Below are 25,416 nucleotides of genomic sequence, written 5' to 3' on the forward strand. Positions count from 1 at the left end.
GTTTGTCTAAATGTAAACAAGAGTAGCGCGCCGTTGCCTTCATGGTAACTACGACCTTCCCAAAACGGAGCCCATTTAGGCACGACGCTCAGCCAGGCTGGTTTATCTAGTGTTAATACCTATGCCCAGGAAGCCCAATAGAAGAAGTTGAGTGAGGTCATGTGACTTTCTTCTGTCGTTTGATTGGTGAACTAGACTTAAACGTCACTAGCGCTTAAATTAGATTGCCGCAGTGCCCATTGCGTAAGGCGAAGTCGTTATCGCGCACGAAATAGTCGATAAATAAGCAATAATTGGCGGTACGGTGAACGACTGGTTAGAGCGTCTGCCTCACAGTTCTGAGGACCGGGGTTCAATCCCCGGGCCCGCCTGTGTGGAGTTTGCATGTTCTCCCCGTGCCTGCGGAGGTTTTCTCCGGGCACTCCGGTTTCCTCCTACATCCCAAAAACATGCATGGTAGGTTAATTGACGACCATTTTCAGGTCTCTCCAGAGATGCCCAATTGGGTTTAAGTCAGGGTTCTGGCTGAGTCATTCAAGAACAGTCATGACGTTGTCCTGAAGCCACTCCTTCGTTATTTTAGCTGTGTGCTTAGGGTCATTGTCTTGTTGGAAGGTGAACCTTCGGCCCAGTCTGAGGTCCTGAGCATTCTGGAGAAGGCTTTCGTCCAGGATATCCCTGTACTTGCCCGCATTCATCTTTCCTTCGATTGCAACCAGTTGTCGTGTCCCTGCAGCTGAAAAACACCCCCACAGCATGATGATGCCATCACCATGCTTCACTGTTGGGACTGTATTGGACAGGTGATGAGCAGTGCTGGGTTTTCTCCACACATACTGCTTAGAATTAAGGCCAAAAAGTTCTATCTTGGTCTCATCAGACCAGAGAATCTTATTTCTTACCATCTTGGAGTCCCTCAGGTGTTTTTTAGCAAACTCCATGCGGGCTTTCATATGTCTTGCACTGAGGAGAGGCTTCCGTCGGGCCACTCTGCTATAAAGCTCCGACTGGTGGAGGGCTGCAGTGATGGTTGACTTTCTAGAACTTTCTCCCATATCCTGACTGCATCGCTGGAGCTCAGCCACAGTGATCTTTGGATTCTTCTTTTCCTCTCTCACCAAGTCTCTTCTCCCCCGATTGCTCAGTTTGGCCGGACAGCCAGTTCTAGGATGGGTTCTGGTCGTCCCAAACGTCTTCCATTTAAGGATTATGGAGGTAGGTCATTGTGCTCTTAGGAACCTTAAGTGTGCCTTGCTATAATTCTGTCTCTGAGCTCTTCAGGCAGTTCCTTTGACCTCATAATTCTCATTTGCTCTGACATGCACTGTGAGCTGTAAGGTCTTATATAGACAGGTGTGTGGCTTTCCTAATTAAGTCCAATCATTATAATCAAACAAAGCTGGACTCCAATGAAGGTGTAGAACCATCTCAAGGATGATCAGAAGAAATGGACAGCACCCGAGTTAAACATGAGTATCACAGCAAAGGGTCTGAATACTTATGGATGTGTGATATTTCAGTTTTTCTTTTTTAATAAATCTGCTAAGATTTCAACAATTCCGTTTTTTTCTGTCAATATGGGGTGCTGTGTATACATTAATGAGGGGGAAAAAAGAACTTTAATCATTTTAGCAAATGGCAGCAATATAATAAAGAGTGAAAGATTTAAGGGGGTCTGAATACTTTCTGTACCCACTGTAAGAATGCAGAAGCTCTGTAACTCAAATGATATTATTAATAATGCTGAAATATACAATTATTGTTATCTGTGAATAGGTTTGTTACTTTTATACAAAGAAAATGAAATAATAGTAAAACATTATTTCTTTTTTATTGAGATGTCAGACTTTTGCTATTTACTTGCATTTCTGAACAGAAATAAAACGGTTTAATGGTTGAATGTTACAAAATTACTAAAACAAAGACTAGTTTACATTTAAGACATGTTTTTGAAAAACTCTCTTTTTTTACGATGTTTTTGAAAGACTTCTACTGTATAATGTTTACAGCTGTGGCGCAATGGTTAAGATCATCGCCTGCCACTATGGGGGACCTAGGTTCAAGACCCTGACTGGACCATCCTCCAACAGCCCCCGGACTCACAGCTGTGGTGTCCTTGAGCAAGACACTGATACCCCAAAATGCTCCCCGGGTGCTTCAGCTGCCCCCTACTCCAGTGTGTTCCACTAACATGTGTATGTGTTCACTATGATGGGTAAAATGCAGAGAACAAATTTCGTATGCATGCAAAGGTGATTTTTCTTCTTCTCTTTTTTATGACAGGTGGTCTAATAATTTGGACAAGGACTGTATGTGTACCAGAGATCTGAAAATAATAAAACAAAAAAACATTTGAAAACATGTGCAAAACAGTTGGCGCAGGGATGAGGTAATATTGAAAATGCTAAGCTATGCTAACATATATTGTCTTTATTGTGGCCGTTTTCCATATATGGACTTGAGGTTCTAGGTTTTTCCCGGTGATGTGGATGTGGTTGTATACAGCACAAGGTGGCGATGCCTGTTGTTTGTGGCTCCTTCTGCAATTTACCAGAAACTTTACCAGTGTCTGATGAGCAGGTGTGTAACTTTCCTAATTGTTTAAATCCTCTGAGTCACAGATGTCACTGAGGTAACACAGACTGCTCTTCAAGGTACTCCCTGTTCCAGCTTCAGTTAAACCTAACAAGCAAAAGACAGCAACACACCATCAAAAGTATGAATTTGACACAGGAATATTAGCCCATTAAAGTGCACTCATGAACATTTTATCCATTTTAGTTCACAAGACTCCCCCCCCCCCCTGCCCACCAGTTTAGGAGACTTCAAAAATATTGTATTATATATTACTAGTATAATACAGTGGTATCTTGACTTCCGAATTTGTTCTTTGACAAAGCTCGTAACTGAATTGATTATGAATCATATATTAAATAAATTTTACCCATTGAAATTAACGGAAATGCCATTTATCCGTTCCAGTATTGACCCTATAAGCATAAATAAAACTTTTGCGAGATAACACAAAACTTTTCAATAAAGGTTTCATTCATGTTAATGTACTTTCGGGGCAGTTTGGTCATTCTAGTGTCATTCCAAGGTCCGTGTTGTTACGCTGACTTATTATGAATTAATATTATTATTAAGAATTATATGCCCAATTAATTATATGCCCACTACAGTATGTCTCTTTCCATGTGCATAATGTCCACTTAAGGCGCCACACTGTCTGACTTCCTCCTCTGGTTGCCGATTCCCTAACAGGCATGCAAATGTTTTACAAAACCTATAATAGTCAGGTTTTTTTAACCTTCCGACTTTCTCCCCTTTTCACATTTTTCCATCCGTTCAGCAACTTCTTAGCAAACTGTGTTTAACGGCAAGAACCTTTAGGCCAATGTCAAAATATTACCGTCTCCTACAGGTGAATGTGTTCCATTGTTGTTAGCTTGTTTAAAGTCTGATCAGCATCTGTGCATCAACTGTGGCTTACTTCATTCGAGCAGCGGCACATCTGAGGTTTGCTCATAACAAAGCAAATAAATTAACCAAGCAATGGCACGGAACTCCAACAACTCACTGGGGCACTTGTAAGTCAAGGTACTACTGTATACTATACAGTACAACTATTCAAAACATCCATCCATCCATTTCCTACACCCTGGACTGGTCTCCAGCCAATCACAGGGCACATATGGAAGAACAACCCTTGACACTGTTATACTGTCCATATATTTTTATTTAGCACTGCTTGCTTAAAACTAGGTGTGGCCTGAAAGTAACTGGCGACGGGAAGCTCTGTGCTTGTGTGGTTTGTTTGCCACAGGATGGCATCATCAGGAAACCTAGATAAGGGCGAAGGGCGCAGAACAAGGAAACCCGCGAGGATGACTCGCCCCTCCTGCACTTGTATTGTCGGTTACAAATTGTAAGGGCTAAGAGGGAAAACGGCTCTTTTTTTGCCTCCCTGCGTCGCAGGTGAGAAGTCGGCTTCAGGGAGAGAGAAAACAGCCCTGAATTCTATATTTTACTGAATTCTGAGATAAATAGATGGAACAAATTGCAATCTTGTGTGAGTTTCTTAATTAGTGACCCTTTCAGAGAAAAATGACCATGCAATGGTGAGTTTGACGAAGGTTTATTAATTTGGGCCTCAGGCCCCGGGTAACACAATTGGCGCAAACTCTCCAACAACACCTACAAATTAAAATTAATATTTTTGGAATGCGGTCGTAGCCGCAGTACCAGGAAAAAACCCATGTAAGCATGGGGAGTCCAGGGGCCTCATGTACAAAGACTTGTGTGGATTTCCTCCTAAAACATGGCATACGCTCAAATCCAGAAAACATCGTACACACAAAAATATTCAGATGTATGAAACTTTGCGTACTCATGAATCCAAGCACATTTCCTTCATACATTCCAATCAACGTGGAAATGAGTGCACATGTTGGAGTAGCAGACTCCTCCTTGTCCACGCCCATATTTGAATATGCAAATCATATTTAAATGAACCCTGCACCTGTGATGCCGATCTCTGCATGATTAGAAAAAAAGGAAAACGAGCAACGTCCATCCATCCATCCATTTTCTGAGCCGCTTCTCCTCACTAGGGTCGCGGGCGTGCTGGAGCCTATCCCAGCTGTCATCGGGCAGGAGGCGGGGTACACCCTGAACTGGTTGCCAGCCAATCGCAGGGCACATAGAAACTAACAACCATTCGCACTCACAGTCATGCCTACGGGCAATTTAGAGTCTCCAATTAATGCATGTTTTTTGGGATGTGGGAGGAAACCGGAGTGCCCGGAGAAAACCCACGCAGGCACGGGGAGAACATGCAAACTCCACACAGGCGGAACTCCTCAGAACTGTGAGGCTGACAAAATGAGCAACGTAATGAAGAAAAATATTTTTTCTGAATGTGAAGTTGCTCGATGAAGTGGAGGCACGCAAGAAAATCCTCTTTGGCACGCTGTCCTACGGCATTAACACACAAAAGAGGAGCGAACGGGACAGCGCGTTTGCGGCTGTCAATGCTGTGGAGACGGAATAGCGCGCACATGCTGAACTCAAAAAGAAGTGGTCAGACATTAAGGTGGTTGTGAAGCGGAGTACAGCTGCCCACCACAAAAGTGTGGCCAAAAAAGGCAGAAGAACCGGCGCGCAGGGCCTCACCCCGTTCGTGGAGAGAATCGCTGCGATCATGGGGTGATGGGAGGACACATGGCTCACTATGACACCCCACAAGGTTAATACCATGTATTTTTAGAACTCATAACAAATGTGTTCATACAGTAACCTACACTCAGCCCTGTGAGATAAAGGTTCAGGGGTAAATGTTTTATGTGTGGTATTTGTAATAAAACTTTTGAATCAATTCAAATAGAAGCACATCAGCATATCAAAGAAATCAAAAACTTTGACTCCTTTTTGATTACTCAATTTATTATTTTAATACACAGGAGAGGACACGCACACTGACAAAAAATAATAATGTTTTCTTTTTTAGGAGAAGGGGGTAAATTATGTCAATTTAAACACATTTTAATCATGTGCAACCGATGTACATGTTCAAATGAAGTAAATTCAAAGTACTCTTTTTTTTTTCAGTGTATGTGTTGGGGTCACGAAGCGATTGTGAGGGCAATAGGCGGCATAAATGATCGCCTTGATCAATTAATAGGTTTCCTCACAAATATCAGTGGTTCATTAAATACACTGGTTAACAAATGAATTCTCAGTCCTTGCCTCAATTGCATTGTTGAAATCAAATGTTGCCGGGCATGAACTGTTCATCGGTGCTAATTATTCATGTGTGTCTGGTGTGCAGATTTATGAGAAGAGTTTCTCAGCATCACCTCTAAGTGTCGCCAAAGCACCAAAAGCTGCAGAAACGTGCGCATGCCAGCCATGCAGTTGGCGTGAGGCACCGCACATTTCCACAGTTATGTGACACTTGATACATCTGACCTTTGCCGTGAAAAAGAACGGACGCCACGTTTTTGTGCGTACGCACCTTTTGTACATGAGGCCCCAGGACCTCTCGAAAGTGAAGCAGAGATGCTAACCACTACGTCATTGCGGCCATTATACAAAGGTATTTAATTATTACATTTTCATTGTTAGTTCCCTTATAAAGGGCTAGGGAGCCACTTAGGTGCGTGGGCAAGACACTCACCTGATCTGGAAGCTTTTCCTATGGAAGTGTCTTTTCCTGTGGAGGAGTCCCACACGCTAGTGCTGACTGAGTCCTGGCTCTTCATCGTTGTTCCAGAATTGTGAGGTATATTCAACTTTTCTTGTCTGTCCTCAAAATAGGAGTTGGCATCTTCGCTGCTCTCATCCAGATCTGACGACTGTCCACATATTCCAAAATTAACTCTCTGCAAATCTTAAATTTCAAACATTGTCCACTGTCAGTCTCACCAAGAATTCCTGAACCTCATCCTTGGACTCTGGCAAGATGCTCACGCCCCCTACCGGTTTCTTTGATGGTTTATTTGCAATCTGTCTCTCTATTTTCCTTGCCAGGTCACTGACTTTGTTTTCAGAAAAAGAAAAGACATAGCCACAAATGCATCATCACCAATGTAGCAGTAAGTATTTCTGGACAAAGCTAATTGTTGTTTGTTTTTCACTGTTCATTATAAACGTAGTAATAGTAATTGAAAGGGAGTTTGCAATTTCCCCCCAAATCACTTTTTTTGTCATATTTGCTAAAACTATCAGTATAACCCTGACAGTAGCAGATTAGGAAAATGATCTGTGAAAAAACATCATTACTCTCTTGCCCCATCTTGTACCTCTAATTAGATTAAGAAACCACGGTGCCTGAGGAAAAACAACCAATCGGAGACAAAAGGTTTGACGACAAGGTGTCAAACATATGCCGTGCACTCGCAGGCACACAACTGCAGTCTCATACTGACTTGTTTCTTTGGGCTTCGGGAGTTTTGCTGAAACTATTGGGGAACCTCCACCTCTGGTTAGCAACAAAAGTTCAAAAGAAGGAATTGGACAGATCCTGGGACACAACAAGCGTGAAGCTGCCTTTCAGAGGTGGAGGGGCCACAGGCAGCTGAGAAGATTCAGAACTGACGTGGAACAACATTTCTGCGCAACAGGTAAGTTTATCACCTCTTTTTGATTTTTAATTCATCGTACATTCCCCCAAAAATAAAACTTCAAAACTGCAAACTACTCCTTTAAATAAAAAAGGATACCGTATTTGGCCAGCTTACCTTTACCAGAGTTTGACTTTTCTATGTTGCCATTCTGGTCTTTGAATCTCTGGAGCTGTCTGGAATCGATCTCCTGCAGCTCACTGACATCTGACAACTCATCATCATCGTCCTCATCATCATCGTCATTCTCTATCTTCATGATCGCTGTTGTAGTCACGCCACCACCGAGCTGGCTTTTGGAGGATGAGAGCCTGGTTAGAGCCGGCCTCGCCTGGATCACATTGGATTTTCTTGCACTGGTTTGAACTGCTTCCTCTTTATTTATTTTAGCCTGTGAAGTTTTGCCCCATTGGTGTTGAAGAGGTTCATTGTCCTCCATGTCTGTATCGTCCTCTTCTGAATCCACAAAAGAACTGAAAGGCGGTGTTCTAAAGCAGAAGCAAAGTCTCTTTTAAAAGGTAACACTCAAGTCAACATTTGCAATTTTTACTATATAAATTTATTAAAAAAACCCAACAACAACAACGTAGCATGCATACTGTAATTACAACGCACATTGTGAGAAGGTTGTTAATTCATTACACAATGATGATCATTTGGTGCTTCCCATTCAGATTTTTAAAGAATTTGCTTTACTTGGGAGTGTGTTCTCTCTGAGCAGTTTTGTGGCTGGGTGTAGACGTCTTTGGTTGGATGGTGGTCTTGACTCTTGGAGCTGGTTGGGGGGTCTTGGCCTGTCGGGCTACAGCGTCAGAGATACCCTGTGATGCCCTGGAAGGGAGACTGCTGGATCGAGGGCGCGTCTGCAACACTACACAAAAGAGGAAGACAGATGATGTTCGCCCTAACAGCAGCTTATCCACTGACACCAAATGGCAGCTTTAATTTGTCTGCGTGGCAGACACAAGCTTTCAAAGAGTTGACTAATAGTGTGACAGTGACTGCAAAAAAGATATCTAAATTAAGCTAGATGATGTCATTGGCTAAGAGGCTTGATCAATGACTATCATACCCTGTACACAGTGTCTGGACTGGAGATTGCTGTCCTTTCTTTTCAAGCTTAGCTTCCGCTCCAAAGTATTAGTTATGTCCACACGATGGCGCCAATAGTCAGGCAACTGTTTTGCCTGGCTCTGCCGCTTTGTGTGCATAGTAGCAAGAACAGACCTGAGCTCCTTGGTCTTCAGTTTTCTCTGATCCTGAGAAAAGTGGTAGAGATATGAAAGGATGAAAATCAACACACCACCTCTTTTGGCAGTTTGATGTGTTTTATTACTACTTCCACAAAAAAGGTAAAACAATTGTATCTCTCTCATATTGTATCTGATTTGAAGAAATGTGAATACAATGTGTAGGCCAGGTGAGAAGTTACTTTAATTTTCAATTTCAACCAGATAAGGCAGGGCCTGCATCCATAAATAATTTTAGCTCTAGATAAAACATATTCACAAAGCATCTTTAACCCCTTAGTGTGCTAAAAGTGCTAGCAGTGGAGAGGAAGACTTGTAGTTGGGTGAGGAGAAGTCTTAAGAATTGGACAAAATATCTTTGCAATGTAAAAGGAAAAGAAATGTAAATACAATGGGAAGAAAACAAGAAAAAAAAAATGACAGATTACAGTGCGAGATGCAGTTCCATGTTCGACCTTGCACAAAAACATCTGAAAGTAACACATTTTTAAATATTCTACATAAATAATTTGACATTTGAGACTATGTGAGTATCGGGATGTCATGTTAACAATGAGTCCTCGTAATTTATCATCACGGAATACAGATACATTAATCCCCCACTATACAACGGTTCTTGCTTCGCGGTCCCACTGTATTGCAGATTTTTATTGCAGTTGTTGCTCTCTTTTATACGGTTTGTACAATAATTTTGTCAAAGAAGAAGGAACGGTGGAGCCACGGTGAAAGACTGATTAGCAGATCTGCCTCACAGTTCTGAGGACCGGGGTTCAAATCCCAGGCTGTAATAAACACAGGCTGTAATAAACACATTCTTCCGGAAAAGGCATGACCACAGGGTGACCTAAAAGAACGGAGGTAGAAGCACGCAGGTCTCTTACATTTTGTGCAGACGATGTAATCTGAAGGAGGGGAGAGTGTGGCTAGACAGCATAGGATGGTGTTTTGTAAGATGACTCTTGTGGTGTGTAGGAAGACAAAGGCAGAGCAGAGAACCATGTGGTGGAAGCTGAGACAGGACGAGCGTTGTGCAGCTTTTCGGGAAGAGGTGAGACAGGCTCTTGATGGACAGGATGAGCTTCCAGAAGACTGTACCACTACAGCCAAGATGATCAGAGAGACAGGCAGGAGAGTACCTGGTGTGTCTTCTGGTAGGAAAGGGGAGAAGGAGACTTGGTGGTGGAACTTCAAAGTACAGGAAGTCATACTAGGAAAGAAGTTAGCTAAGAAGAAGGGGGACACTGAGAGGACCGAGGAGAGGAGACAAGAATACATGGAGATGCAACGTAGGGCGAAGGTAGAGGTGGCGAAGGCCAAACAAGGTATGCCAGGTTGGGCACTCATGAAGGAGAAAAGGCTCTATACAAGTTAGTCAGACAGAGGGATAGAGATGGGAAGGATGTACAGCAGGTTAGGGTTCACTGGTGCCAGAAGTGTGCTGGACAGATGGAAAGAATACTTTGAGGAGTTGATGAAAGAGGAAAATGAGAGAAATGGAAGAGTAGAAGAGGCAAGTGTGGTGGACCAGAAAGCGGCAATGATTAGTAAGGGGGAAGTTAGAAAGGCACTAAAGAAGACGAAAAATGTAAAGGCAGTTTGTTGTGATGTTTGCTGTGGAAGCATTTAGGAAAGGTGGCTGTGGAGTTTTTGGCCAGGTCGTTCAACAGAATTCTAGCAGGTGAGAAGATGCCTGAGGAATGAAGGAAAAGTGTGCTGGTGCCCATTTTTAAGAACAAGGGTGCTGTGCAAAGCTGCGGGAACTATAGAGGAGTAAAGTTTGTGAGCCACACAATGAAGTTATGGGAAAGAGTAGTGGAGGCTACATTGTAAAAAATGATTTTGGAGAATGGTAAATATAATCCACGAAAGTCATCTAAAATTTACATTATTTTAGATAGGTAAACTACCCTACAAATTAGGGTAAGTTTTACCTACACTACCTATTTGACAACAGTAAAAATGTTACCAAGAAAATTTAGTAAAATCCACCTAAAAGCCATTGGTACTACAACATGCATCACATGACGCATGCATGCCGCACTAATTGGCTGACGTCTCATTAGCTCGTCAGCACAAAATGGCGTCGTCAATCGGTGACAACTGATCACTCTGATTGGTTGTTAGCTAGCGAATCCGCATCAAAGCAAACAAACAACAAAGAAAAATGCACTATATGGCAAAACAAGCTTAGCTAAATGTTGATCATGACTAAGATTTGTTCCTGCTTGTATTATGAGTGTGTAAGGAAAGGTTAGCAGGCTATATGTGCATTTCAATTTATAAAACCGTGTCTGGGGATTGTATGGGAAAACAACAATTTCTCGGCCATACTCACAAAAACGTGTATGATGTCTGTGTAAGCATCTCATTGACCAGTTGAGTCTATCGATGAGTCAATTGACACTACACTTGCTATGAAATACTTGTTATTGCCAAAATGGGCAGCCCTGCATCAGTGAAATAAATATACTAAGAGAGAACACAAATGTTGAGGAACACGAAGTATACTAGCCCCCACCTCAACTCACGTGCTGTGGTTGAAATGTAATCAGAAATGTATGGTAAACTTTAAAAAACTATTTTTTCCAAGTTTTGTTAGTATTTTATCGCTATTTAATTAAGGTATTCTTCACCCAAAATATGTGGTTCAAATTTACCCAATTAAAGTGGCTGAAAATTGTTACCCTAAATTTACTCGGTAAATTCTATAGGTTATTTTTTACAGTGTATACTCAAGACAGAAATGACTATTTGCGAGCAACCTCATGCCTAGAAAGAGTACCACAGATGCATTATTTGCCTTGAGGGGGTCGATGGAAAAGAACGGAGAAGGAGCTAAATTGTGTCTTTGTAGATCTAGAGAAAGCCTATGACAGAGTACCCAGAGAGGAACTGTGGTACTGCATACGGAAGTCTGGAGTGACAGAGAAGTATGTTAGAATAATACAGTACATCTATGAGGACAGCAGAACAGTGGGGAGGTGTGCTGCAGGTGTGACAGAGGAATTTAAGGTGGAGGTGGGACTGCATCAGGGATCAGCCCTGAGCCCCTTCCTGTTTGCAGTGGTGATAGATAGGTTGACAGATGAGGCTAGACTGGAATCTCCATGGCTCCAAAATGGATGGATGGATGGATGGATGTTCAGTCAGTCGTATTTAAAAAAACAATATTTCACAAATTCTGCCAGGGTATGTAAATTTATGAGCACAACTGTACATATTATGCAGTCATACGTACCCCGACATTTTGGAAAGAAAGTGTAGGCTACACCTTTTTTATAACCTCTAGGTGGCGGTAGTGTATTAGAATGAAATTGTACACCTCTTTCATAACCTCTAGGTGGCAGTGGCATATTGGAATTAAAGTGTCCAGCTTTTTCATAACCTCTAGATGGCGGCATACATTTATAAAATGGGAATTTTTTAGTTTGCATTTTCCGCTATAATGCGCACCATAGACTTTTGACATTTTTTGGGGGGAAAAAATATGCATTACACGAGAAATTATGGTACATGGAAAAGGATGACACGCTGTGGCGACCCCTAATGGGACAAACCGAAAGGAAAAGAAGTAATTTTTGTTATTCATTTCTCCTGCTCTCTCTCAGTATATTATATGTGTTCAGGCCTGCCACGATAGCAAATTTTTAGAACAATATATTTTCCCAAAAACTTTCACCATAAACGATAGTAGTTGTTTTTTATAACATTGATATAATGATATTAGAGCATAATAAAGAATTGTACACATCTTACAAATTCTGCCCTGATTATCAAACATATGACCACAACTGTGTAATATTTACGAAATAAATTACTAAATAAATAAATTAATTTACTTAAATAAAAGTAGGGCTGCAATTCACAAGAAGAGCAAGTAAATAAAAAGAGGAAGTTATACATGTTTAAATAAAGCACTTAAGAAAAATAAAAAAGATTGAACTTCCCCTTTTGCGTTTGCATCTTGAGACAACAGTGAAGTCAAACAATTTTTATTTAGCAAATCTTGACAACTGAACCGTTTTAGAGGTTATGTTTGTTTTGGTTCATATTGGCGTTTTACATAAATGCACTTTTAATAATTGCTCCCAGTGGGAACTTCCCACTGATAAGTATAAACAAAAATGACACAGACCATTTGTTCCAAATGTTCTCTTTCTTTATCGGTCATTTTCTGACCTTTCTCAGTCTTTTACTAAACTTTTGGCTCTGGTGTGGGTCCGTATGAGACTGTTTCTGCAGTCTGCCAGTTAGTGACCTGTTTTAAACGATGTAGTCATGAACAAGCAAGCCAGACCAAGCTGTTTAGCTCCTTAGCTAGCGACAGCTTGCTAGCTACTTAGCAGTTAGTAAACGTAACTTTCCCTATAGTGTCCCAGTTGTGTGCATCTACGGATCCAAAGTCGTTCCGCCAGCGGCTCGCTGCGGCGTGCCGGGTGCTAGCAAAACAATAAAAATTTATCGAGTCCCGAAAAAAAGTCTTTGTTGTATTTTTGGAACGATAACCTGCCCTCCTCTGCCTCTGAGTGGCTAGCACCAAGACAGGACTCGTACTTTTAGTGGATAATGAAGTCGCTAAAGCACTTCAGCAACAGACACACATGCGCGCGCACTCCCACACACACACGCGCACACACACACACACGCGCGCGGTAGTAAGCAATGTTGTGCATCGAAGGATGCAGATTGATCATGTTTTATGCGTCCCTGCTCATTTTTGTGAGTCTCAGACGCGGGACGCACATCAAACGAGATTGATGATTATAGGCTTCCCAGTCTTGTTTTAGAAATAGAAGATGATGTTACACAGTCTTCAAAGTGCTTTCCAAACAGGTAATTGCTAATTCTATTATCATTGTAAAAATGGGTTGCTCACAGTTGTGCAAAGTGGGCAGTACCTTACCGGCTTCACTCCCAGGCTCTCCAGCTTCGTCATTACAACCTGCTCAAGATGTCGCTTGATTTCGGTCTTGTTGGGGTTCCTTCTGACCGACACCCTGAGTTTCTTCTCTGGAACAGGCTCAGACTTTTTCTCCACTGGCCTCTTCTCAGGGATGCTGGTCAAGTCTGTAAAAGATTGAATTCCCCATTTATTGACTGTTAAGGTCTCAGGGTGGTCGGGTAAAAAAAAAAAAAAAAAAAAAAAAAAAAAAAAAAAAAAAAAAAAAAAAAAAAAAAAAAAACAAAGCGATGGTCTCAGTCGCAACAAAGCTGAGAAAACGGCAGCCGAAAAGACTGATGCTGATGATGATCCATGCAAACAACATGCAGTTGACCAACTCTGCTTGAGCTTCAGGTTCTGTTTTACCTTCCTCCTCTTCGGACAGCTCTTGGATTGGATCCAGCTGAGGATAGGAGATGAGCTCCTCTATTAGAGCAGCACATGAGGTTCATAGGTCATTGGAAGTTATGGAGATAAAATAGTGGTTATAAGAGAAGAGGGACAGTAGCAGAGTGGGTGTATTCCTTAAATCATGCAACAAAGCCCATGCTCAGGAACTCTAGGAGTTCAGGTACAAAACTCACCAAGTACAACTTTCTTTGTTTTCGGCTCTGGAGCTGGTGCACTTACTAACACTGGAAAACACAGAACGAGACTGCATCAGGATCACAGTAGCAGTTTCCTGGTGAGAAAATCGTCGAAAGGACAAGTTTTACCTGGTACTTTAAGTACTTTAGTGGATGGGTTTGAAAATGTATTCTGTATCTGCAAGATGAATACAATAAAAACATTACGATACAGATGGCATGAACACATATTTTTTTTTCCTTTTCAATCTGGTTAAATCTGGTTGAGTACCAATCACCAGCGATATTATTAAGCACTTGTGCATTTCCAAAAATACTAGAGCTTAAAGTGCCTTTTTTTTTTTTTTTTAAATAGTTGAACAGGTATCTTATAGATGGAAAAGACACAGGAAATCGGCAAAATACTCTTTTTAAATTAGACTTTGAACATTAGTTATATCCCTAAGAATTGTGGAAAAAAAACTTTTGCACCTTTCTTAAGGATTATGTGAACTCTGAGCATAAACTAGTCTTCAAGTCAACTATAAATGTACAACAATCGATAGGCTGGTATTAAGAAAGATGGGGAATAATTTGGGGCATGCTAATTTTGTTCAAAATTTAGAAATATAATGAAAATAGAAAATATTTTCGCCAAAATATTCCTTATCTCAGCATCTTAGAATCTTTGAACACTTTATTGTGACCTTTCCAACTGACATACTTATTCACTTTATAAAAGTCCACTCTAACTCAAAATATGGACAGTGTATGAATCATTTTGGGCTTAACTGTATAAATCAATGTTGCCTTTGAAGCAATAAATAATTAACACCTCTCTGACAATGTGCATCGAAATTGAGTATTGCTATTGAGTTATTGTGACGGGGTGATTTGTGTTGATCTCATCAATTTTGTGCACCTAATGTTTTGGTTAATGTTCTGAATGGAACTATTCCAGGAAAAGTATGAGTTTCCTGTGGATTAAGCTCCCCATCCAATGTACAGTATCATCATCATATCACTCAGCTCATGCAGCAAATACAGGATATCCTGAACAAGGGCTGAGCTTCCACCCTGCTTCCCCCTTAGCACATACTCATGGTGGACATTGATTAATGCGAAACAGTACTAACCTGCTCCCTCTGATCCTGGATGGTTTGTTCCTTCTCTTGCAGCTTCCTTCGCATCTCCTGAAGCTGCCTCTTGCTGTGCTCCTGGTGCTCCAACACGGCAGACTGCAATCTGCTCAATTCTTTCTGCAACTAGGAGGAGAATGATTCTCTCAGGAATATTTCTAAATTATATATTTTTTTATTTTTAAGTTTTCTAAAGTTGTGGAAGTTACAAATTTTTTTTTTATTGTACATCATTCTTTTCTGACTCATGAAGAGCAGTGATTTTCCCCAGCCTCGACTCCCATTTTTTGTCCTGGAAGAGCATATTTTTTTACATATTAGTTTTTAATCAAAATCCACTTTATTATTGTGCAGGATAAAAATACTGTTTTTTATTTATACCTGCTGCTTCTGTTGATGCTCCAGCTTTTGAATGGCTTGTATCTGCACCATCTCTACTTCTTTAAAACGATCCAGTTCTTTTAGCAGATCTTTGTCCTTGGATTGCTGCTTCTCGTCCTGCAAGTGCAAAAGTTAAAATGGAAAAGTGACAGACAGAAATAGATCCATGAAATGTTTTTTCTTGCCTCTGCTGGTCTAGCTTGTATGATGTATTGGTGTTGAATAAGATCCTTTAGATTTTTTATCTCCAGCTTGAGGGTTTCAATCTGAGATTTCTTTTCACTCTCTCGCATCTCTGAAAAGAAGGCATATGAATCAGCGATTTTTTTCTGGATGAAAATACATCCTCACAAAATACAATCATCTCCCTTTGTCTACTAAATTGCTGTATTGCGAGCTGACTCACGTAGCTCACTCTCTTCCAGGTGTCTCTGCAGCTTTTGATTCTGTGGAAAAGAAAGAGTAAATGTGTTAAGTATGTCACAATGTAGTCCTGAAATGAGTTTTTAAATAAAGAACATAATGCAATATTTTGTGCACTCTTACCTCAGCTGTTTTTCCTTCCAGTGTCTGTTGCTGTTGAACAATCTGCTCCTTCAGAGTGTTCATCTCAAATTTCAGGGCTTGGATCTGAGATTTCTCCTCACTGTTTGAGAGTAACTCTGGTAAAAACAAAACAGTAATGACAACGTAACGTGAGTATTTATTGTTTCATATGCAAAGTCAAAAAGATATTCATATGAGTTTGATGTGACATACGTATATCATTCTCATCAGGGTGGCGCCGCTGGATGTGACTCTGGAGAAATGAAGCTGTGAGGAACTTCTTTTTACAAAATGTGCACTAAAACACACAACAAAAGCAAGTGTATTAATAAATCAAAATAGAGCTTAAATATGTTGAAGTCTGGGGCATCAATAAGATGTTTGTGAGTGTTAGTCTTTTCTACATGTAATACTAGGCTCTACACGATCAGGATTTTTGGCGCCCGATCACCAATCAGCAAGTTTAAAAAAAACGATAACCGATCACCGATCCAATCACAAGATGGAGCAATGTGTCTATTTACATGACTTGTTCATTTATTGGATATACTTGTACTACATAGTACATATATATATGTACTTGTATGTACTGTATACTGTATCCATCCATCCATCCATTTTCTGTACAGCTTATCCTGTCATGGGTGTGTGTTCAGGTTTTTGACGTCCCCCTATTTCATACACACCTGCTCCTGAGAGCATCTTCACCACCTGTGCCTCGTTCACCCTAATTACCCCTTGCATTTAATCTCGTGTCTCATTATTTCTCGTCGCCAGTTCGTTGTACCTTGTCATCGCGTTCCAGCATTCCGTGTTTCCACGTCACAGACTCACAGTAAGACTAGACCCTGTTCCGATGATCGATCTCGCCTTTTTGCCTCACGTTTTTGGATACTGTTGCCTTTTTTGGATTGCCTGCCTGTGTACCGACCTCTGTCTGTATATTAAACCCCTCTTTTTGAAACTGTCCATTTGTTTTAGAGTCGTGCATTTTTGGGTCCTAGCCTCTGTTCCGTTCACGACAGAACGAACTGGCCATAACATGGACCCAGCAGACTAGGACCCGGTGTGCAAAGCCCTTCAAGCGCAGGGTCAACGCCCCTCAAAGCAGGATGAGCAGCTTGCTGCCCTCCACCTTCATCTAGAGGAACTGTCAGAGCATCAGGACAAAATGATGAGACAGGTGGCCTCACAGTTTGAAGTGCTAATGAATATGCTTCAGAAGAAGGAACCAGCTGACACAGCACCCGATGCCGCCACTGTACCACCGTTTTCCAGGTGAAGCAGTCACCATGCAGTCACCTGCCACCTCCGCTGCTGTCTGCCCACAACTCTCTCGACCGGAGCGGTTCTCTGGAGATTCTGTCGCTTTTGTCATTTCCCACCTGACTGGTCGTGCGGAGGCGTGGGCTACTGCTGAATGGAGCCGCAATTCCGCCGCTTGTCACGCTTGGGCTTCTTTCGTAAAGACGATGGAGTTTTTCAGTATTCCACACCAGATCGTGAGGCAGCTCGTTCCCTTGTCACCTTACAACAAGGCAAGCGCAGGGTGTCAGATTACGCGATTGAGTTTTGCATTCTAGCAGCTGAGAGTCAGTGGATCAACAGGGCACTAATCGATGCATTTTTTCAAGGACTATCCCCCACCGTCAAGAATCATTTGGTCCCACTCGACCTGCCGACCGACTTGGACACTCTCATCGCTCTCACCGTAAAGATCGACAAAAGGCTTTTGGATCGCGAGCTGGATGGAGCTCGGCGGAGGGATGCATCACCGCGGACTTGGAGGACGAGCCTCGGTGACCAGCCAAACCAAGGCAGATCCCCTGTTTCCAGTCTCAATCCACTGTCTAGCGTCACCACAGATGAACCCATGCAACTGGGCAGGTTCCGTCTCACCCCTGAGGAATGTCAATGCCGGCTAAGGGAAGGGCGGTGCTTCTCCTGCGGGCAGTTGGGTCATTCCGTAAGCAACCTCCTTTGCATGATCTTACCTCACCACACAGACCCTTTGTGTGGAACCCGGTTTGTCAATCAGCTTTACAGAAATTAAAATTGAGCTTTACCTCCGCTCCCATCCTCATTTTGCCAGATCTCAAACAGCAGTTTGTGGTAGAAGTTGATGCGTCTGATGCCGGTATAGGAGCAGTGTTCTCCCAGAAATGTCTCAAGGATGGTAAGTTACATCCTTGTGCTTATCGCTCTAAAAAAACTGACTTCAGCCGAGAGAAATTATGACATAGGTGACCGTGAACTGCTGGCGGTCAAGGTGGCTTTGGTGGAGTGGAGGCATTGGCTAGAGGGGGCACAGACTCCGTTTTTAGTATAGACATATCACAAGAACTTTGAGTATATTAAATCTGCTAAAAGATTAAATGCGAGGCAGGCAAGATGGGCTCCGTTCTTCACTAGATTTTAGTTCATGTTATCCTACCGACCTGGTTCTAAAAATGGTAAGCCAGATGCTTTATCACGTATTTTCTGCGAAAAGAATTCTTTGTCCGACCCTAAGACTATTTTGCCCATGTCATGTTTCATTTCTGCTTTTGTTTGGAACGTTGAAACTGCGGTTAAAGAGGCTCTGAAGAACACTCTTAGCCCTGAAGATTGCCCTGAAAACAGGCTTTATGTGGTTCCGACCTTAAGGGGAAGAGTCATCCACTGGGCTCACACTAACCGGACCGTATGTCACCCAGGCATTGCCAAAACGCAATCTGTGGTCGAACAGCGCTTTTGGTGGCCTAATGTTAGGAGGGATGTTATCGATTACGTCAATGCTTGCCAGGTATGTACTGCTAACAAGCCCTCTCGTCAACGTCCTTCTGGGAGTTGCGACCCCTGCCAATACCACAACGTCCTTGGTCAGACATTTCCGTAGACTTTGTGACAGGATTACCGGCCTCTAAAGGTAATACCACCAATTCTCACAGTTGTTGACAGGTTATCTAAAATGCCACACTTCATTGCACTCCTGAAACTCCCCTCAGCTAAAGACACTGCCGAGTTGATGATTAACCAGGTATTCAAGTTTCATGGTTTTCCCAAGAATGTGGTATCTGATAGGGGCCCCCAATTCATTTCACGATTTTGGAAGGAATTTTGCAGTCTAATAGGTGCTACCGTCAGTCTGTCATCTGGGTTTCATCCTGAAACCAACGGCCAAACCGAGAGGCTGAACCAGGACCTAGAGACTGGGCTCCGATGTCTCGCTTCACAGGAGCCACAATCCTGGTCTCAGAAGTTCTCTCACAATTACCTCCCCTCTGCATCCACTGGTCTATCTCCTTTTCACATTGTGCATGGTTACCAACCATCTCTATTTCCTGCCATAGCCCCAGAGTCCACATTTCCAGCGGCATTGACCTTGGTGAGACGCTGCAGGAGGTCCTGGGAGCGAGCCCGCAAGATGCTGCTGCGCCAGGGACGGTCCTACAAGACCGTAGGAGGACACCGACCCCGAACTACAAAGTGGGTCAGCGAGTTTGGCTCTCCACCAAGCATATTCCACTCCGGGTGGAGTCCCGGAAGCAAGCTCCCAGGTTCGTTGGGCCCTTCCCCATCACAAAGATCATCAACCCTGTCACCGTGAAGCTTAGGCTCCCAAAGTCGATGCGGGTCCACCCTGCTTTTCACGTCAGCCTGCTCAAGCCCGCCCGGGAGTCCCCTCTGGTCATTTAACCTCGTGTCTCATTCTTTCTCGTCGCCAGTTCGTTGTACCTTGTCATCGCGTTCCAGCATTCCATGTTTCCACGTCACAGAGTCACAGTAAGAGTAGACCCTATTCCGATTATTGACCTCGCCTTTTTGCCCCACGTTTTTGGATACTGTTGCCTTTTTTGGATTGCCTGCCTGTGTACAGACCTCTGTCTGTATATTAAACCTCTCTTTTTGAAACTGTCCATTTGTTTTGGAGTCGTGCATTTTTGGGTCCTATCCTCCATTCCGTTCACGACATATCCTCCACAAGGGTTGCGGGTGTGCTGGAGCCCGTCCCAGCTCAAATTATTCTCTAGCATTTTAAACAAAAGTTAAAACATCAATGACCTCTAGAGGGCATTGAAGGATTGGCCACTGACATAGGTTTAGGTCAAATCAACATTATAACGTGACAGAAATAATGGGTGCAAACTTACTGTAATTAAGTTACTTTATGGCAATTAAATTACTTTAATAAATACTGTTAATGACATGGCGGCACGGTGAGCGACTGGTTAGAGCGTCAGCCTCACAGTTCTGAGGACCGGGGTTCAATCCCCGGCCCCGCCTGTGTGGAGTTTGCCTGTTCTCCCCGTGCCGGCGTGGGTTTTCTCCGGGCACTCCGGTTTCCTACCACATCCGAAAAACATGCATTAATTGGAGACTCTAAATTGCCCGTAGGTGTGAATGTGAGTGCGAATGGTTGTTTGTTTGTATGTGCCCTGCGATTGGCTGGCAACCAGTACAGGGTGTACCCCGCCTCCTGCCCGATGATACCTGGGATAGGCTCCAGCACGCCCGTGACTCTAGTGAGGAGAAGCAGCTCAGAAAATGGATGGATGGATGTTAATGACATACTTACTCTTAACTTTCTCACTGTCCCAGCTATATGGATGGGTGTTGGCCAGAGTTTTTCCGTTTGACTACCCCCCACACTGCATTGCTTGAACGCGGCATGCTCCTCGTGTACATTCTTCAGGTGCTCGATCAAATTTGTTGTGATGAAGCATTTAGATGACGTTCCCCACGACGTACTTCAGTTTTGCACAGACTGCAAATAACTTACGTGTTGTTTGTCTGAGACACCGCAAAATAGTCCCACACCGATGATGTGTTTTTTCACCGACAAGATTGAAAAAACTTTATTGGCCGTCAGATAGTTACAATACTGTGCAACAAGACGCGTGACAAGGCTAAAAATAAACTAGCTTTTGGATTCATACACGGCGAAGACGTGGCGTTAAATGTCTTGTGCGGAGCCGATCGATGACGTCATTGATCGGATCAGCGACTTATGACATGAAAGTCTATCAGCCGATCAGCATAAAATGCTAATTATCGGCCAATACCGATAACACCGATCAGATCGGCGTAAAGTCTATGTAATACAAACAGTAAAACACACTGACACAGCTTTCACATTTTTCACCACAAATTCAACACTAATAAGAATCTCAAAATGAAGCACACTATTGTGACAATATTAATTAATGCGACAGGTCCTCTCTAGGGCGGCCACCTTTGTATTCCACACTGAGTGAGTGATTTTGTCCGTAAATTGAGACATCATCATTATTTCACTATTCATTCTTTGTATGACATTATTGTTTGGTGGTGTGCTTTAAAATTTTATTTAAATGTATAATGGGTGGCTTGGCTCAATAAAGGTTGGGAAACAAGGCTCTATTAACTATTCAGCAGCTATGTTAGTGAGCTGCTTGTGCACACCTAGCAACCACATGCTGTCATAACACACACTATCTGTCACCTTGGTAACTTCTTGGCCCAGTCAGAGGCAGCCCCGTATGTACTTAAGAAATGGGGGGAGCATGTTTAAATTGTGATATAAATATCCTGATGAAAAATGTATGCACTATGCTATAGATTATGTACTACAGTATTTGTACAAATTAACAAAAAGTGTGTCAAGTAAATTTATTGCGATATCAAATACAGAACACACAAATGTCAGGGAACAAATAAAGTACAGTAATTGGTTGTGAGCGTTACTAGCCAGCTAGCCAGGTTCAATACCACTTGGTGCCCCTTTGTAAGTGGATTAAAAACTCAACTGAACCTACCATCTGCTGGCCAGCTGTAAATCTAACCATTCCTGTCCAAAATAAAGCTGCTGTAAACCATTCCCAAACAACACTCTAGGGAGGTTCTACAATTCACATATAGTCACAAAAAGGGTGTCAGCTATGTTCTCATTTCTGGTGAATTCTGTTATTTGGTCTCTGGGACACTAGCCAAGCTGGGGGCTTCAGGAGGAGATGAGGGGGAGGTATGACTAGCTAGCTGTCTGTGAGCCTCAAATTTATTAAAAACACAGTTAAAACAATGCTGTAAAGAGAATTTAGTATGTCCACAGTACCTTTTGGCTGTTTGTGATTTGTGGGGCGAACAGGGTTTGCTGTTTGCGTATGATCTTCCTCCTGTTCTTGAGCTCGGCCGTCATCACCATCATGCTCTCCTCCTGCTTCTTCATCTGAGCCAGTAGCTGCTCCTGCTGCATGTTGGCGCTCGCCAGCCTCTCCTCCGCTGCTTGCAGATTGAGCGTGAGACATTCCTGACAGTGGAGGAGCCATTCAACTGTGAGCTGGGCCAACTGGAGGATCTTGATGAGAGCTCGGTCCACAGGGCTTTGACAGCGCTGACATCGCTCCCCATCCAAGCTGCAGAAGGTCACCGTGCTTATGTGCTCCTGAAGGACATCCACATCGAGCTGGCTAATCACCAGGTCAATGTCGACAGCGTGGATTCGCCGCCAGTCCACACTCTCCCTACGCTGGCGGAACCTGAAAGGCAGAATGGTGGGTGGCGCACCGGCCGGAGCCATGCCTAGTGCAGACTGGACTTTTACAGCGTGCTGGCTGAGAGGGGAATTCAACAGGGATGGGATCCCTGCTGACGAATGGTTCCCCTGGGTGTCACTGCTGTAAGGATAGTAGGCTCCGTCCTGAAATGGCTGAAACAAACAATTAACCATGCAATGCTGAACAATTCCCATCACACAGCATCAAGTGACCTATATTTTCGACTAAATTGTAATCTATCTGCTCCAGCCAAGCTCTCCTTACCATCTCCGAATCGTTAAGGACTCCCACAGGGATCGGGAATCGAGGAGCCGTCGTTTTTTTTGTGGTTCCGCCTCTCAGCCACGAGGACAAACGCCGAAGCCGCGTTGCCGTGGAAACAGAAAAGAGCTTCCCTAGGGAGAGAAATGTTATCAAAACACTGCAGGCAATCAGCTCAATGTTTCCCCAGCAGCGTTTCAAATACGTCCTGTGGTAGAGACTTAACGCGTAGTAAAAACATGAACTCCACCATTTCACGTTAGCAACTGCTAGCTTACTTGCAATGCGCGAGGACATTTATCGAAAAATGGTCGTCAGGAATGTTCAGATAGTAATCGAATAAGCAATATATTCCATGATGGAATTGGAACTCGCTTGAATTCAAGATGAACAATAGCATGCATGTTTGAACTTGTCCCAGGAGCGTCAGTAATGTCGTACGGTACCATGAAGCACAAAGCGTTTAAATCGTTTTTTGTTTCTGTTTTTTTGCGAAAGTTCTTATAGGACAAATTATAATTCTAACGGAGATCTGTTTTGTTAGCACGAACAAACCAAGACCGTAAAAAGCGCTTCTTTTTTTTGGCGCAGCGACCGTTAACAGGTTGTGTTAAATATCTGCCACTGAATCATAAAAGAAGAAAAACTTACAGTTGTGGTAGTCAACGTTAATAAATATTTCAAAGACTTTGGAAAAGTTTCTTCTGCGTTTCGGTGACTCACGGACGAACATCCGGTACCTTCAAAGTAAATCAGAAGAATTGCATATTCCATTAATAATTACAAGAGAACATATTTAGAATTTTAAAGACCATTTTCAACATAATCTTAATAAGAAGTGTGACTGGGGAAAGTAGATCCTGTAATGTTTATTCATTAATTAATTAAAGTGTCGTAAATCTGTGTGTGGCTGCTAGTTATATTAGAATAGTAATTAAGAGTTATTGTTATAATTTTCCCCTTTTCAACCTACTTCGTTTGCGTTTGTGTGTGTGTATGTGTTGTTAGGAAATGAACATAAGTTGAGCAGGTAGAATTAATGTTGAGGTCGCTTTTAAATTCAAGTACCTTCAAAGTGTGAATATTTCCGCCGCCCCCCCATAAAAAAATAAATAAACACATAAATACATGAATAAGTAAAAAACGTCTTTAGCTAATATTTGCGATGGAGACCAAACTTACAATAGCGTCTTTTGCAACGTTTTTTTCGCCCCGATGAATTTTGGGCATAACGTTCCTCACACTTCCGGTGCCTTCAAAATAAAGTCGTATGATGACAAATTCTTTGTTTCCAGTGTGTGGTACGACTATAGTGTGTTTTTTGTTTGTTTGTTTGTTTTTTCATTTCTTTTGCTCATGTGTGCATACAGCACTTATAATAGCGTGTTTTTATTTTTTATTTATTTATTTTTTTTGCAACCTTTCCCCCAGATGAATTTAGGGAATAACGTAAAAATGTCCTTACATTTTCGGTGCCTTCAAAGTAAAAATAATAAGATGACAAATTCTGCAATTTTTTTCAGTCTCTGATACGACTCGTGTCGATGTTTTTATGACGTGCACACAGTTTCTTATCGTCAACCTTCCCTTTTCACATTGTACCACGGGTCCGAACTGAATGACAGTCAAATCAAAACTACTCAACCCCCGAAACCCCAAACCTCCAGGGATTAATGGATGATAAATTAATGCTGTTTTTTTTCTGTGGAATTAAGTGTTTGGGGGGGATAAGTGACAATTCTTAGACTCTACTATTGTAATGGGAAATTACTATCTCTCAACCTGAAGGTATCAAAAATATACTTAGCTTCCCGATAAAATATACTTGGTCTGAAAAACTAGGAAACGAACATTTTTTAGATTTTATTTTGTATTTGTATTTTTTTTAAAATATTCAACATGATACAGGCGGCACGGTGTAAAAACTGGTTAGCACATCTGCCGCACAGTTCTAAGGACCGGGGTTCAAATCCCGGCCCCGCCTGTGTGGAGTTTGCATGTTCTCCCCGTGCCTGCGTGGATTTTCTCCGGGTATTTCTGTTTCCTCCCACGTCCCAAAAACATGCAGGTTAGGTTAATTGAAGACTCTAAATTGCTCGTAAGTATGAATGTGAGTGCGAATGGTTGTTTGTTTCGATGTGCCCTGCGATTGGACGGCGTCCAGTTCAGGGTGTACCCCGCCTCTCGCTCGAAGCATGCCCCCGACCCTAGTGAGGATATGCAGAACGGAAGATGCATGAATGAACATGATGCACGTCCACGGGAGGCCACGAGTGTCAAATCAAGTATCACCAGCAGAGGTCAGTACTCACAAAGGCTCGTCTTCTGCTCACTGCTACTACGGTAGAGTGGAGACGAATAGCACAAGGTATAATGGGAAGGAATCGTATGAAGAAACGATTTATACTCATAAGTATTGTAGATTGTTCCATATCCTTTCCATTACGTACAGGAAAAAGCCTCACACGCACACAACATATTGGACGAAACAGATGTTCTTTAGAAAATCATATGATGTCAGGACAGCATAGGCACACACTGTAACTGTGTGTTGAACTCTTCATAAGAGTCCCACTGCTGGAACAAGCATCTTATTCCTGGCCATGCAGTCCTCTAGACAGCCTTAACTGAGAGCTGACAGAGGGATATTAATTCCTGTCGACAAGCCCAGTGAAGAACAAGGTACCCTGAG

At 42.5% G+C, this 25,416-nt stretch overlaps 1 protein-coding gene across 4 annotated transcripts; it reads right to left on the minus strand.

Annotated features, from left to right (window-relative positions):
* Positions 1-1,812: 1,812 nt before the first annotated feature.
* Positions 1,813-23,483, minus strand: dzip1 (DAZ interacting zinc finger protein 1). Of its 4 annotated transcripts, none has more exons than XM_061796616.1 (20): positions 23,376-23,483; positions 22,728-22,858; positions 22,022-22,615; positions 16,162-16,246; positions 15,949-16,064; positions 15,809-15,848; positions 15,588-15,697; positions 15,403-15,519; positions 15,251-15,313; positions 15,019-15,147; positions 14,033-14,081; positions 13,901-13,951; positions 13,683-13,742; positions 13,278-13,441; positions 8,197-8,383; positions 7,821-7,995; positions 7,242-7,612; positions 6,427-6,539; positions 6,179-6,356; positions 1,813-2,682 (listed from the first exon to the last, which is right to left on the minus strand). In XM_061796616.1, the coding sequence occupies exons 1-20, from the start codon at positions 23,455-23,457 to the stop codon at positions 2,594-2,596; spliced, it is 2,904 nt and encodes a 967-aa protein (XP_061652600.1). In that variant the 5' UTR covers positions 23,458-23,483; the 3' UTR covers positions 1,813-2,593. The 4 variants fall into 4 exon arrangements, with proteins under 4 accessions (XP_061652600.1, XP_061652618.1, XP_061652628.1 ...); XM_061796634.1 differs by lacking the exon at positions 23,376-23,483 and adding an exon at positions 23,003-23,330; XM_061796644.1 differs by lacking the exon at positions 15,251-15,313.
* Between the last annotated feature and the right edge of the window lie 1,933 nt (positions 23,484-25,416).

This window comes from Phyllopteryx taeniolatus, chromosome 1 (assembly GCF_024500385.1).
Source record: "Phyllopteryx taeniolatus isolate TA_2022b chromosome 1, UOR_Ptae_1.2, whole genome shotgun sequence".
NCBI lineage: Eukaryota > Metazoa > Chordata > Actinopteri > Syngnathiformes > Syngnathidae > Phyllopteryx > Phyllopteryx taeniolatus.